The sequence below is a fragment of the Neolamprologus multifasciatus genome, chromosome 5, assembly GCF_963576455.1.
Source record: "Neolamprologus multifasciatus chromosome 5, fNeoMul1.2, whole genome shotgun sequence".
Classification (NCBI taxonomy): Eukaryota; Metazoa; Chordata; class Actinopteri; order Cichliformes; family Cichlidae; genus Neolamprologus; species Neolamprologus multifasciatus.
This window is the reverse complement of record NC_140443.1, coordinates 25,132,384-25,148,516: the sequence shown is the minus strand read 5'-3', so window position 1 is coordinate 25,148,516 and position 16,133 is coordinate 25,132,384. Positions and strand designations below refer to the sequence as shown.

General features: G+C 42.6%; 1 protein-coding gene across 9 annotated transcripts in view; it reads left to right on the top strand.

Moving 5' to 3' along the window:
• Positions 1-2,119: 2,119 nt before the first annotated feature.
• LOC146518827 (calmodulin-binding transcription activator 1-like) overlaps positions 2,120-16,133 on the top strand; it is a 51,676-nt gene continuing 37,662 nt past the window's right edge. For 8 of the 9 annotated variants that reach the window (XM_085160340.1, XM_085160339.1, XM_085160343.1 and 5 more), the window contains exons 1-3: positions 2,120-2,248; positions 4,678-4,773; positions 10,335-10,438. In XM_085160340.1, the coding sequence (XP_085016466.1) occupies positions 2,224-2,248; positions 4,678-4,773; positions 10,335-10,438 (225 nt within the window). In that variant the 5' untranslated portion in view covers positions 2,120-2,223. Of the gene's footprint in view, positions 2,249-3,731; positions 4,582-4,677; positions 4,774-10,334; positions 10,439-16,133 lie in introns of those variants that run through there. The other variant, XM_085160336.1, reaches the window with a different exon arrangement.

Below are 16,133 nucleotides of genomic sequence, written 5' to 3'. Positions count from 1 at the left end.
AGAAGTGCTTATACACTTCCACACACCAATTAAAACATATATAAAACATTTACCCCCTGGATTAGCTCATGTTAATAAGTGAGTATATATTAACATGAAACAGGTGATATTACATGAAAAAAATCTAAGACCATCATGTGATTCACTCTCTAAACCAGGGCTGACAAATTCATTTTATGTCAGCCCATTTTGATCTTAAGTAGGCTGGGACTACCAAAACCTTTGCATAATAACATATGAAAAAACAAACACCCCAGTTAATTTCTCTATAAAACACTTTGAAAACATTTCTTTTTAAAAGTCGCATTTAAAAAGCCATTGCTTTACAAAAAAGGTGAAAAGTCTGAAATTTCTTAAGAAAAGTAAGTCTGACATGGTCATTACACCGTCATTGCATGTGCATTACAATTTAAAGATCACAGTGAGGCTATAAACTCACAAAACCTCCACATGTGGAGTTTTTGTAAAAAAGTAAAAGTTTTTTGTGAGTGTTTTATGTCTTTATGATCCAAACAACCTACCGGGATCTAACATTTATAATTTTCTGTACATTTTCACCCTTGTATAATAATGCTGGCATCACACAGGAACAACAGAAATCTCTCATGAAAGAAAAAAACACACTGAGTTAATAATGACTTCATCACACTTTGCAAAGTCATCCAGTGGGCCAAATTGGACCCTCTAGTGGGCCGCTTCCAGGCCCCAGGCCATATGTTTGAAACCCCCGTTCTTCACCATAACACTGGACCAGTGATTACTCATGTATCCAGTAATCTTGAAGTACTATATATTTTTGATTTAAAAAGTAATCTCATTGTTGGCTGAATAGAAAGTGCCACACTGTGTTGGTATGAACAGTGAGCTCCACCCTGACATATATAACATAAATGCAACATTAAACATTTGCTTTCTTTCTTATTACACCACTACACGTTTGTCGTTGTCGTTCACCATCTCTGAATTCCGCTGATCTCGAGTACCTAGTGTGTCTCTGCACCCCGAGGCTGCGCAAAGCACACGTAGCCGAGGACGAACCATTCAAAACCTCTGTTTTCCGTGAAGCGTGTCTGTGGAGAGGATTGTCTCTGTCAAACACAAGGCTTTTGGTGCAAAGGCGATATTCTACCCCGAGGCACAGAGTGACAGTGTGGGCTGGAAACGAGAACATAATGATCCCAGTTAAGCCCTACTATTTAGAATAGGATAGCATCGCATAAAACGGCAGAATTATAAATAGCCTGTCAGTGAGGATATTGTGATAGGCTCGTTATAAACTAAACTTTACGCAAAGATACCAGCAGCGACATTTCATCCCGCACGCTGAGCAGGAGGACGAGTATGGAGGAGGGCATGTTTTTTTTCCTTCCACCCCACAAGTTTTCATCTGACCTGCCATGGCTCCCATTTAATAACATGGCTCAAAGAAAGCAGGTAGTGAGTGCACGCAGCTCTGTGTAGGCGCGTGTGGAGCTGTCCTTTCAGCACCGCGAGCTTCAGCACCACGGCGAATGACAGCACCCGGCAGCCCACGCGCGTCAAAAAACTCTCTTTCAGGCAGTTCTTTTCATTTAGATTCAAGAGGGGTTCATAATTTATGGCGAGACGCGACCTTACATCGCATGTTCTCAACAGTCCACTGGGTTTGTGTGTGAAGAAATGAGCGCGCGCTCGCTAGCGAGAGTTTCTGTGCGCGCGTAAAGTATATGTGTGTAGGCCTGTTGTGCGCGTGCGAGTGTGTGTGTGCGCGTGTGTGTGTGAGGGAGAGAAGATGATGATGAGCATGATGATGATGCTGTGGGAGGCTGTCAAGGTGTCCTCGAATACAGACGTCGTTCAGTGACGTGAGAGGGGTAAGAGGGAGAGAGAGAGAGAGAAAAAGAGTGCGCGTGAACGGCGAGGAGGGGGCGTGGTCAAGGGGAACAAGCGGAGGGATGGTGAATTCCGCGAGTCACCATCACGGATCCCCGTTGTCAGTCCTCTCTGTTTGGACCAATAGTCGCGCTGAACGCGGCAGGCTCACCCTCCCCACCCCTTCTTCTCAGCCCCGCCCCCCTCCTTGAGCTGTCCTCCTTGTGCACGCGCGTGGTCCTCCCCCCCACCCCCCTCACCGGCACCACCACCATCACCACCCCCCCCTCCCACTACCACTAGGTCGAGTCGAGGAGGAGGAGGAGGAGGAAGAGGAGGAGGAGGAGGGATGAGGCGCGCGGCGGAGGGGAAATGGCTGCCGAAAACAAGCCGGAAGGTAAGAGAGAAATAACGGTTTTTATTTAAGGTGCCGGAGTCCCGCTCTTCGGGTTTCATGCGAGGCTATGAAGGGACGGAGGGATAGAGGAGGGCAGAGATAGCGGCGGGGCTTTCCCTCTCCTTTAGCCCGTCCCGAAAACACCGAGGCTGGTGCTGAACCAGCGACTGTGTAGAGCACGGTTAACCGAAAGCAAATAAATAACAGGAGGAGAGTTGTCCTGTCGGTGGGCTCTGGCTGATTCGGGATACGGTAGTTTTTCACCGTCCGATGCTTGCCAGCGTTTCCCCCTCGAGTAGCTGGCTTATGAATGCTTTTTAAGCATTTAGCATTAAGGGGATGGAGGATGAGAGGAAAAGAGAAGAGTGGTTCACGCTGAAGGAATTCAGATGCTGCTCTGTGTGTGTGTGTGTGTGTCCGTGTCTCTCTTTAAGCATAAAGTAGACCACTGAATTGCTAATTTCTTTCCTGACAGGCACGCAACCTCCCCGACCAACTGTGTATTTATTTAATCACAATCGGTGTGTGTTTCGGTGTGTGTGCGTGTGTGTTTTGTTCCTTCAGTGTTAATGTGTCCTTATGGTTGCTAAGGCGCTGAAGGTGAGAATTTGGCTGCATATAGGTTTGGGAGGGGTTGGTGTGTATGTGTGTCAGTTTTAGGTCATAATGATTCCCCCCCCCCCCCCCCCCCCCATTTGTGGTCGTTGTTTGTTTGTGTTTTTACTCCCTTAAGTAAACTCTTGAGGTCGTTATCATCTCTCACACACAGTCACCATTTCATTCAGACTACTATTTATTCATTCATGAATTATTTAAGGGTTGCAATGTTATCTCTGTGTCAACTTGTGAGTTCTTTACTCGTGGTGTTTGACATTTCTTTATAAATACCCCCTGGTTGTTACTCTGTTCACAGCGCCTCTTTCGTTTTGTGTCTTTAAAGCACTGCTGATGCCACGAAGGGTTAAATTGACAAAAGAGGGCAGCAAACTTAGCAGCAGACTGTGTTGTAAATGATCAATGGCTCTCTAAACGGGGTCTGTCCCCCTCAGGTGTCCCAAATTAATTTATAGTAGATCATAAAATTGTGTTGTTTCACTAAAAAGTGGATATATATATATATACACAGATGGGGGACCATTTATGCCAATAAAACAAGCATATTGTGCACATTACTCCCTCCCTTTGTGTTGGCCCAATATAAACCCTGATATGGCTGTGACACATCCTGTCAATCTGTCATGAAATCAGTCATTTCTCTCAGTGTCTAACAGACAGTTCTTGCTGTTGCATACCTTTCATTATCAGCGCGCTCTGAAAAGTGATGCTACACCTAAACCACCTAAATTGTTTTTAGTTTTTGTGAGGCAGTCCTGAGAATATCTTCTCCCTTGCCTCAAAAAGTTTGAGAACCCTTGTTACAGACACCACAGTTCCTTAGCAATTAAAATTAATTAATTAATTAATGGAAAACTCTTTTTTTGGGGGAGGGGGGGGGGGTTTAAATAATCAAAGGTGTAGTAAAATTGTCAGCGAGAGCTTTCAGCACTCTCTCCACTAGGGAGCAACACTGAGCAAGATTTCTCAAAGGGGCAATTTTTGGCAACACTTGAACTACCGTCATGCATTTCTGCAGTACATCGTGTGTACAGCACTTAAAGTCAGGCACGCATATACATACATGCATGCGTGCAAGCAAGCATGCAGAGTGTTGCCAAAGGCGAAAGGAATGCCGTGGGTTGAGAGTCCTGTTGCGTGAAAAGACTAGAACTGTTGATGAGACAAAAGGCCCATGGGCAGATCAGCAGGCAGTGTACCACATAAATATTAAACCTTCCCCCCTGCCGATACTGTACCATACCTACTCACGCAAACAGATTCACAGTGTGTTGGAGTTTTATCCATTGCCCCTTCAGTGTTGCGTGTAGTCTGGGTATAATGATTTAAAAGCCTGAGCCTTGCTGAATGAAAGCCAAATGAATTGTGGCGACGAAGGCATGAGACAGCCTTCCACTCTTCCTCCTGCCTGGTAGATGTGGATGGCACCAGTGGGCATCAGAACAACATCCACCATATAGCCTGGAAGACCATCTCCCTCTGTGCTGGTTGGTCTACTTTGTATCATAGCAACAGTGGTCAGGGAAACAGAGAAATGATGAGAGTGAAGAGAAACTAAAGCTGGGAACAAGTTAGTCACACACACAGAGGCAGTGTATCTTCTGTGGCCAATCGATCAGGGGACACGATGGATGCAAGTTAGTGGATCAGAAAATGGATCAGCCCACATGCATATCACTTCGAGTTTTGTTTCTGGGCTTTAGAGGAGAAAGATTGAGGTGAGGTGTACGACTGCCAAGGATACCAAAGCCTGAAGTGTCTCCTAAATATGTCCCTGTTTTTTTTTTCTTCTTCTTCTTTTTCTCTTTTTGTAGGACTGAAGAAGATAAGAAATCCAGAGCGGATGGTCAGGATTGCTGTTGGCTACACTGGACACACCCCTCCCAAGAGTGACGACACTGACGCCAACAGTAAGAGTCACACAAACACTCTTGGCGCAGTTTGTGTGTGCATGTCTGTCTGTGAGGGTGTTTAAGTGCCACCCGCACATTTGTCTGTAGCACAGGGTGACTCTGGGAGCAAGCATAAAAGCCTTCTGGCAGAATGATGCGATGCGGGAACTGAGGTCTCCTCCTCATCTGCTCTGTAACTGATCACACTTACGCATACGCACAAACACACACACACTCACACTATCTCTATTTCTCTCTGCTGAGACGTCATTCCAATTCAGCCCTGTTACACATCATGTTTATTCATGCATGCCAGTACAGTATTAGTGGGCACACGCACACACTCCAGCACATAGCCATACAGAAGGCAGGGCTTACTTTGGCTGTCAGTAGTTTATTGTCACACCTAATCTGTACACATGGCATTATGTATCTATAATCCTCAATGGGCCTTGTTAAACTAGAAGTGAGATGGAGTGTGTAATCTGGGGTCGGTGCATGGCCGCGGATGTATGTGAGTGTGTAGCAAGCATGTGTGTGATTGCTTTTGTCTGTTAGACAGACTATAAAGGCAATGATTGCTTTGATTGGCTATTGATTCTAGAGGACATGTAGCAAATGCATGTGTGTGCCTCTGTGTGCATGTGTGTTAGAGGGACAAATTGGAGGAAAATAAACAGATGCGAGGAGGAGCAGACGGACATTTAGTGAAGTGATGGTTAGCAGTGGAGGGGGTTAGGAGTGTGGTGGTTGTGGCGATGGTGTTGGGGGATATGTTTAAACACCACCCACCCCAACAACAACCCTGTCCACCCCTTACTTCAACCCCTTATTCATTTCTGCACCAGACCATGCTCAACAAGGAATGAAAGCTGGACTGAATAGAATAGAATAGAATAGAATAGAATAGAATAGAGGGTTCTATTTCTGATGACTGTTTAATAAAAACCAAGGCTTCCCGAGCCTATCCCTGTCTCCTATCTGTTCTCACGTCCCAGCTGGAGGATTACTGGAGGAAAAGTTTATCAGCAGAATGATAAAATTAGCATGCACGCCCATCTCTCTATCCCCCCCCCCCCCGCCCCCTGCTCTCCCTCTTTTTCTCGTCTCTCCTCCCCTCTTCCTGCACTCTCACTCATCCCATGCCACCCCCACCCCCCAAACCATCTTCTCCGTGCCCTGGCTCTCCCTGCTGCCCTCCTCTCACCCTCCTCCCTGCCATCCCTCTATCTAGCTGCTGTGCAATGAGCCTTTCTTTCTGTCACATTAATTTCATCCCGAAAAGGGGGAAAATGTGAAAATTTCCCCTGACGCCTCCTAATATCAGTAGGGGGAGAGTTAAGAGTTGCATTTGGAGCGTTTTTCTCTCTCTTTACTGAGGAGAGTTTTATAATTAACTGACAGCCATCTCACAAGGGCATTGGCTTGTTTCTGTGTTAAATATGGAGATGACAGTTTTATGAGGTAAAATATTCATCAGTCGGAGGCCGCTCTTCTGTGTGATTCCAGTCTAAATAGTGGCATTTGATAGCGTACCCAAAGCAATGTTTCACTTTGGTCGAACATTTTCGGTCTTTAGCTCACATACCTCTATATGACTTAATGAGCCATCAGTTTCACATTAGCATTCAGGCATTGTCACTCTTTTGGACTCGTTTTTACTAGATTAGCAAGTGAGTGAGTGATCTGTGTACACCCATAATTTGTGGCGTGCTGCTGAGGGACTCGCACGAAGCAATGCAGGTATTGAAAGTGTTTTATGATTTTAAATACAAATGTAAAGGCGAACAGCGTCGGATTTTCATATTTAGATGTGCATTCCTTGGGTCCCAGGATGCTTCATTTTCCTGGGTAGCCAGAAAACAAAAGACAAGTTTTTGCCCCATGTCACACAATAGTATGGCTCCACCGAGAGTCATTTGGAGCAGATGGAAAGGACGATTGCAACAGCACTGAGGCTGAATCTTTTCAAAACAGGGACGCATTCTCTAGTTCAGGATTGTTAGAAATACAAGATACAACTCTTTGGGGTGTAAAAGCTCATCAGCATTCAACAAATCTGCAAAGTTGGTCCTCCGTTCCTCGTCAGCAGGGAGAGTAAATGCGAGGACAGGTTAAGATGATGGTTGTGTCCATGAAGGTGTGCTTTGAAAGGGGTTTGGGTGCCAAGGTCACTCGTTTAAAAAAAAAGAAAAGAAGAAGTCACTCTGGGACAAATACTGTGATGTGTGTTCTTTGATCAGCAGGCACTGCTGTATGTGTCTGTTTGTATGTATGAGCATGCATATGTGTATGCGTGCGTGCGTGTTTGTGTGTGTATGTGTGCCTGCGCATGTGCAACGGGATTGTTTGATGTGGTGGTTCTGGTACATTTCAAAGGCGAGGCTCTGATGAGAATTCTTCAGAACAGCAGAGGAAGGGAGGGGGTTATAGCCAGGAGGGGTGGGGTCTAAACGCTGATTGGCATTCATAGCAGAGAGGCTGGAGTGCTGCTAAAAAAGAAATTAGGCTTTAACTAAGCTGCACCATTCAGCTGTTTAACTAAGCTGCTGCACAGTTCAGCTGTTTGAAATTCTGTCTTCTCAGGCCTTCTATTAATAAATGCATAATTGATTAGGGGGAGCATACGTGCCTGAACACACTTCCTACTGACACAAACACACACACACATGCTCAGATAGCTACTTACACTCACACACACACACACTCACACACACACACACACACACATAGCCCCTTCCCCTGTCCTGCTACAGCAATTCTTCTTCTTCATCTTTGCATCTTTGTGTTAGCTTGTTCCAGTCTCCCAAATTTCTTTTTTTTTTCTTCATTAACACCATCTTTCTGGCTCCTTGTCATCCTGCCTCTCTCTGTATCCTATGCTGACCCTCCCACCTTACCTATCTGTCTTTTTCTCTTGCTCTGTCATCTTCCCTCAGGTAGAGTATAATTCCTATCTTCCCAGGGGAGTCATGAATGGACGCCCTCTACTCAAATGCTTATCAATAACCTTTGAGTGCTTGCTCGCTTTGACTTCTGAGAAGCACACCCGTTGGGAACACACTCACAAACACATAACAGGGGGTCTGTCTTTGTGTGGACACACTGGTGAGGTGGTATTTTCCTGAGGCTGAGGCTTGGTGGATTTTATTTTATTTATTTATTTACCTTCCCTGCACCTATTTGGTATTTGGTGATTCTCCGCGCACAGCAGTAGGAGGAGAAGCACAGTAGGGGTAGTTTTACTGGTAATTCAACACCAACAATCAGCTTTGCTGTCAAGTATGACTATATTTCTGCCATGGCGATCTCATATAACGCCCTCCACAACATTAATTATACTGTATACTGCATAAGGTATAACTGTCTGTGGCTCTCAGCCCCTTGGTTCCTCTGCTAATTACGTAAATGTTTGAAAACGAGCCACAATTATATTGTTATGTAAAAAAAAAAAAAAAAAGTAGAGCAATTTTCTAAAAAAAAGCTTGGCCCTGTAGTTTTTAGAAAACATTAGTCAGGAGAAAACAGTGAACATTTGGGGGCTATTTTTGCTCAGAAAAACAATGTATGTGTGACTGACTCAAAATAAACTACAGTGTCTATTTTGAATTCAGTAAAGATTCATCAGCCTAACACAAATATAGCCTTATATTACTTCACATAACTCCAATTTTAGCCAAATTACATTGGCTCCCTGTTAAATATCGTATAGATTTTAAAATTCTTTTGTTCACTTTTAATATTCTGAATAATTTAGCGCCCAGCTATCTTTCTGAACTACTCCACTCATACAATCCCAACAGAGCACTTAGATCGTTCAATCACAGGCTCCTAGCACAACCTAGGACTCGAATGAAGTCGAGAGGTGACCAGGCCTTTGCATCCGTGGCACCTAGACTCTGGAATAACCTCCCTGTTCATATTCGTACTGCCGAGTCGATCCAGTCTTTTAAATCATGTCTTAAAACTTATTTTTTTACTTTGGCTTTTGATTCTGTCTAGTTGGCTGGTCTAGCTTGTTGTGTTGTTACCTATTGTTTGTTGTCCTCTTTTATTGTTTGTTTTAATTGTCTCATGCTTTTACTGACTGTGAAGCACTATGGTCAACACTGTTGTTTTAATACGTGCTATATAAATAAATTTTGATTTGATTTGATTTGATATTCACCTCGTTGACTGCCATCCGCCAATCAGCAAAGAAGGTAGCATCCATAATTCCTTTAAAAAAAGCACTTGGGTTTAGAAGCTTTTATTTCTGAATTTTCACTCATGTAAGGGTGGTGGATGATGAATAAATAAACACACAACAAAATTAACCTGCAATGTTTTTTTTTGTCGAGAGTTTTTACACATTTTCTCAAAGAGGTTGTAACTAGAGGCAAAGAAATATGGCTAGCATTTTAATAAAATTCTATTTTGGTACCTTTTAACTAGTATATCCCAGTTCATACAATCACAGAGTATAGTAAACTTGACTTCACAACTTACTGTTTCAGTTTGTTGATACTGTCACAATTTGGGCATATTAGTAATGAATATATTCAATATTGATAAGGTAGAATTTATTGTGAAATTAAAATAATACAGTGGTTTTATTGTAATGACTAGCTGTTGGTTAGTGAACCCTTCAGGGACCTATATGCCAAGTGTGATTGCTCATGTCCTGACTGTGTAGGAGTTTGCAGACAGACAGGCAGAGATTATGTGCACTATAGTAAAATAAGGTCTAAATTTCAGTAGTGGGCATTTTGTTTATCTAGTGTTTAGTAACACTAGAAATACCGAGATTTCTATTGAACAGATTAACATAGACGCATTACCCTATGTGTATGTACATGGTCTGATCCTGCTTACTCGCGCGTCACCCTGCCTCCTGTACAAGAATATTAGTTAAATCACAGGGAGAGCTATTCTGGGTTCTCCACTTCATTACCAAACTGTGTGTGTAACACTGTGGGAAAAGCATTGCTTTTAATGGGGATAAGTAATGCCCCTGTGATTAGCTGTGATTGTTATCAACCCCAAATGCACTGATAATGTATTATAATGGATTCTTCTTTATCTAAATCTGTTTGTGGGTGGGCCCCAGGTGCATCTTCACTTGCGGTCCAAAAGTAACCCAGCCGCCACTCCCTCTGCACGCTTAACTATTGTTAACTTGATTACCTCGATTGGAGGACTTCTGTACTCCTTTTCATGTGTAGCACTTTGAATCACACATAGAAAATAAGCTATATTAAGGCCCAGTGACATAAAGATGATGTGGAAATATTAAACCAACTTCATCGGTTTCTCATTCAGACTTTCTTGCAGACATCTCTTTCCACTGCTATGCCAAAAATATTCCTGATAAATCTCAAATATGCCACTCAAGTACAAGATGGACAGAACACATCTCTCACATCAAACCTTTAAAATTGTACTTATAATTTTAACTCATAATTTTCCTTTGCCATATCCAAGAATTCTGCTATTCTGCTCAAGGTGTCTTTGTGTCTAATGTGCAATTAGTCCTCTCTTTCTACTCGTCTGTCATTTATCCTGTTTAATCTTCTTCTTTTTTTTCTTCCCTACCTCAGATGAGCCCGGCCAGTTGAAGATTTACCTTCCTAAGAAGCTGCTAGAGTGTCTACCCAAATGTTCCTCTCTGCCCAAGGAGCGCCATCGCTGGAACACCAACGAGGTGAGAATGAGACACACTCAAGAGGGAAATATCTGTGACAGAAAGATGAACAGTGTTTTTGTTTTTTTCGTGGCTGGTGACTCATCTCTAACTAATGTCACATTGAGAGATGAAGAGGAGGTAAACAAACACAATGGCAGCTTTTCATTATGGGATCCTAAAACTGTGACACTGGGAAGTAACAAAAAAAAAAGCCCAAAAAACAACCATCAGCAACCTGAACTCACAGCAAAAATCTGACAGAGTATAGATTCCATTTGGCATGTTGCTGTCTGTTTTTCTTTGTAACCCAAAACCATTCTGGGGTAGGGCATAGGAAACAGCGGATTTGAGGTCTGAAACAATAAGGCTTATAGGCTGAAAAAACAAGGAATGAGGGTACAGATATGATTGTTTCTAGTGCTGCGTTTCACTAGGTTCAAAGAAGGTCTGGTCAGTAAGATACATTTTTTGCTATGGAACCAGAGAAAGTTGATAAAACTGTTGTATGTTTTTGGCTCCAAAGCAAACACAGCTACCATTCATTCATAAAGAGCAGAGATCGCTTTGCTCTAGGCCAAAATTAGCATCATCTTTGCTGTGTGAACAATAGATAACTTAGCCAAGAGTGTAAAATTGGGTCAAATTAGGTTCGGGACAGCTACTTACTCAGGGGCCAAGGATATCCCTGAGATGAACATTTTGGGCGTGCGAAAAGCTTTTCAGAGTTGCATGTTGTTTCCAGACTTAAGCTGTTAGCTTAGAAAAGTGTCTGATGGGTGGAAATGGTTGCAGGCATTTATCGTCAATACCTCCTTGTTTATGCATCGCACAGCCCCTCCACTGGTGGTTTCCTCCATCCATTGTGATGTGGTTGGCCTCTGCTGAGACATTTTCTCCATGTGCAGACTGTGCACTCCATTATGGATGTGTGTTTGTGTTATTGATTACCAAGTCCAGCATTATTATGGAATGCAAAGCTGATTTGGCCTGTGGTTTTTCTCTCAGGAAAGTCATTACATTTTTCATGCAATCCATCTCAATGAAGGTCATACTGGGAGTTAAGCACGGTGCCTACTGAACAGTGTGTTTGTATGAATAAGCAGTGTGCATGTGCGGTGTGTGTGTGTTTGTGGTGTGTTTCAGAGCAACGTGACTGCTACCGGTTAGGGACTTCCACACATCAGCCAACCACAAGCAATTGTGGACAATGCTCTGAATTAGACGAGCACACCTTGTTTCTGCCCCTTTTCCTGGCCTTCCAACTCTTCTCTCTCCATCTCTTTCTGTCTCTACACCCCCCAATACCACTGCCCCCACTGCCCCCCCTCCACACACACACCACTCCCCATGCCTCTCTCTCCCTCTCTGATGAGGAGGTACAGGCTCAGTTCAGGGGGAGGTTGGTTGTCCCTCAGCGGATTTCTTCAAAGCTCCTCTTCCACCCAGGCATAAAGTTTTCCGCATACTTAAACAGTCCATTGTGTCTGCTGCTCCTCTTGCTTAGTGCTTTCTTAGTGGGAGACATGTGTATGCTCACTGTGCGCTTAGTGCATGTATGTATTTCAGGCTGCGCATCCGGCGTAAGGAACCCTAGATTATTGCCATTGATTATTTTGAAGCTGCTGCGACAAAAGAATTGATTTTTTTCCGTGTCTGTTGACTTTTTTTAATCTGTCTGAATTGCAGACATTCAGAGAAATCTACCAGTTTTTGTCATCAGCGTATAGGATATTAAATTAGCATTGTCCTGAAATTTTATCTGCGTGTACTGTTGAATGTCCACAATAGATTGTAATGCAAAACATTTTTGGATGCGGGGTTTCTGGACCAATCAGCTGTCAAGCCAGCTGTTAAATTTGGAGATTTTATTTACTTGGGCACATCTCGTCAATATTTTTATGCATGTGTCTGTGTAATTATTTAGTGTGTAGATTCATTTGTGTGTGTTTCTATATAATTCTTTGTTTCCATATGTCTGTACATAAGCAAATCAAGAATTGGCTTTGGGTGTCCTCATCGTCAATGGCTTTTGGGTTTTTACATGCTGTTTATAAAAGCCATGCAGAATCAGGATTATCCTTAGTTTGTGTGTGTGTATGTGTATGTGTGAGGCTACAAAAAACGAGCGTGATAGATAAAGAGATTAAGACTTCGTTTGAGCGAGAATGCCTCTTATTAAGTCAGATTCAATCTTTACATGTCTTCATCTGATATGTCCTTAGTCTCACCTTTTTCTTGGCATGTGCATCACTTTGCAAGTGTGTGTGTGTGTGTGTGTGGCTGTGTGTGCGTTTGTTTCCCTGTGCGCAAAAGGATCTCTGTTTTGTCACGCATGGCTCCCCCTGACACCTTGGTCTCCCACAAGCACTGAGCTGTGACCCCATACATTTTTTACCCGGGCCGTTCCTCCTGCTCTCTGTCCTTTCCTCTCTTCCTTCCCTTCCCTCTCTTTCCTCTCTCTCTCTCTCTCGCTCTCTCTCCCTCTTTTGTGTATCTACTGATGTGTGAAATTATTCTGGGATGGAGGGATGGATTCCTCCCTGAAGGGCTGAGCGGAGGCGTGAGCCTTTTGTTCAATAATAGATTGGGGGTGTATGTGTATCTGTCCATGGTAATAGACTAAGGACTAGTTTTAGATAACAAACCACACTCAGGTGGGCAGACCGATGGTGGAGCCTGTGTTATCTATCCATCTGGAATTAGTCGTTGTTTGGTTTCAGCAAATTCTTCGGAGCACCACCACGAGGAGGCTATCAAACTTTCAAAATGTAGACAAAGACCAACTTTAGAGTCTCATTGTGTGACTCAAGCTCATGAAAAGATATGATTACTCTTGTGGGGACCCTTGACATCCTGGCTCGTATATTAAGAAGCCAGACTGAGATGAATACTAAGTTAAAAAATTCTTTTTAAAGCTCCAGTTCAATATGAGACATGCACACACACGCTGTGCAAATGTGCATGTCATTGTGTGGTCTAATGTGCATTTTAAAGGCTTCTACTTCAGAGCTTCTCCCCCACTATGATTCAAATGATGCAACTGTCAAATGTGTTGTTACAGACTTCAGTGCATCACACAGATGACAGTTGCCTGTGCCACAACGCGTCTGCATGTGACTCTGCTCCACATGTCGCTCGACTGTATGAGTGGGGGGAAAAAAGCAAATGTGAGAGCGGTACTATGAGCGGTACTATTTTGTCCTTAATGATATGAAACAAAATGCTCTGAAACAGGCAGTGTTTTTGCCGTAATGCGCTGTTCTCATCGTGCAGAGATGTGTACGTAGCTGTGTGGTGTGACGAGAGGCTCATTACCGGCGCTCACACGCCCGTTGTCTGGTTGTGTTGCTGCATGACAATAACGTGATAAGAAGTGAATCAAAAATCATATATGTTCCACACCATCATCTGCCTCCTGTGTGTGGGTGTGTATCTCTTTTTGTGCATAGTTGTTCTCATGGTAACCGATTGTGCATGAGTGTGCGAGTGTGTGTGTGTGTGCACGCACGCATTTATATTTGTGTTAATTATATGATTGATGATGCATGTGCACCATTCATGATTTTGCGGCACACTTAAGGTGATAGGAGATAGGGATTGCAAGTGGTATCAATGAGTTGCCGATCATGTCAACCAGACATGATAATTAAAAAAAATAATAGCAACAACAATAATAATAGGTAAAGAGCAGACATCTCAGGGAAAACTGTCAGTAACCCACTCACACGTGCGTGCTGTAGTGTCTCAGCTTATGGGAGCTGCAATTCCTAGACCAAACAAAGCTTCGGTTGCTGGTGTGTGAGTACGTGTGCATGTTTAATTTATTATTAATGCCATTACTGTTGTTTGTGAGCCATTAAACAGATACATTGGATTAAATATGCACATACACAGCACTCCGCTGTTTGTGGAGATATTTCCTGTTTTTTCCAATGTGGCTAAAACATGAGGCAGGAGTGTCTGAAAAACAAGTTACACTAGGGGGAGATTGGCAGTTGTCAGTTACTAGACGATGAATCCATTATGGAAACCCTGAGTGATTATTGCAGGCCTCTCTGTTCCATTCAGACTGTGGTGTAGGGAAATAGGTGTTGTGAGTATTACAGTTCATCCCTGCATTCATATTTGTGAATGTGTTGGAATGGTTAGGTAAGATTAATTTAAATGTTTGAACAAGCACCGAATAGATCTAATATTTTAATTTGTTACATGCTGTGTGAAAAAGTAAAAGAAAAAACAGATTTTCATAGTCAAATATTTGCATAAAGATTTGCAGTTATACGGTGCTCTTGTGGGTGGAAAAAAAAATTCACACAGAACTAAAATTTTACAGCTAAACCTAGAGTAAAATCCAAAAGTCCAAATTAAATATTCATATACTAATTTTGCATTAATTGGGAAGATCATATAGTCAAAATCAGCAGCTGTCCTAACAGATAAGTTGATTACACAGAGCCGCCTGAGCTCTTCACCATCCCTTCAGTTATTCCTGCAAGCTGCTTTGCAACCCGCATTCACCCCAGCTCCTTCTTTTTGTGTCTGAACTGTCTGACCTCCCCACCTCACAGACCTATTCCACTAAATAAAAATTACTGCAGATGGCTACAATAGTCTTTATTTAACTAGAACGGTCCCAAGTGGCTGAAAGGTTATAGTTCCACCTGAAGCTTGATTGGATCAGTCAGAGGCATGGTTATTACATCATTAGCCTTATATGAGCAGGCACGTACCGACCTCCCACCAGGGAGACAGGCGGTGTAGGCAAATATCCTTGAAAACACTTTAACAGTTCACAAATATATATCCTATCAGCACATCATTTCACAGTGAGTTTCCCCTTTGTATGCACAATCTAAACATCACAATTTCAATGGTTTGGGCTCTTTCACTCCATGTTACTCTGACCTGGAGTTTTGGGTGTCTGAATAAATTCCCCCCAAACTGTCATACATCGTAGTAGAGCTGAAATATTTGTCAAAATGTTTTTAATTAAATATTTTAATTTAAAATATGTACTGTACGCATTTTTACTTTTTATTTAGGCAAGTACCACTCTGAGGATTTTGAACCAATAATTGACCCATTTTGTTGTTATGTAACCATCTCCAGGCCTCAGTGTCATCGTTGTCTGGCAACAAAAAAACAAAAACAATCATCCATCCATTATTCCATCTATCAATTTCTTCCATTTATCCAATTCCTGGTAGAGGTGGCTCTGGAGCCAATCCCAGCAGATCCATTCTAGCACACTTATTTTTGCCAGTGGGAATACTCCAGCTGTCCAATCATACAAACCACTGGGGTGGACAGTAAAATACAAAATAGTTTAATTCACTATAATAAAAAAAGATACTGCTTTTCTGTTAGCCTGTCATCTTGTTTTCTATCCAGGAACAGCTGATGGGAATTATCCTGAACCTTTTGTATAAATCTGGCACACTTGCATTATATATTATGGTGATATTGACTGATACTTTGTATTAATGCAGCTATTAAATATACAAGTTTAATCACTATTTAACTTTTTAAACTATTTATAATTGAAATCGTTCCATGTCAGTGTTGGAGCTTATCAGAATGATTTAATGTTGATTCTCTCCTCTCCAGAGAAATGTGTTCTTCTGACAGCTGCACCCACACAATACCGCACATGTGTAACTCCAAACCTTTTTAAAAGAAATCAGGGACTATTTGTGCAAATCTTAGTCATTTG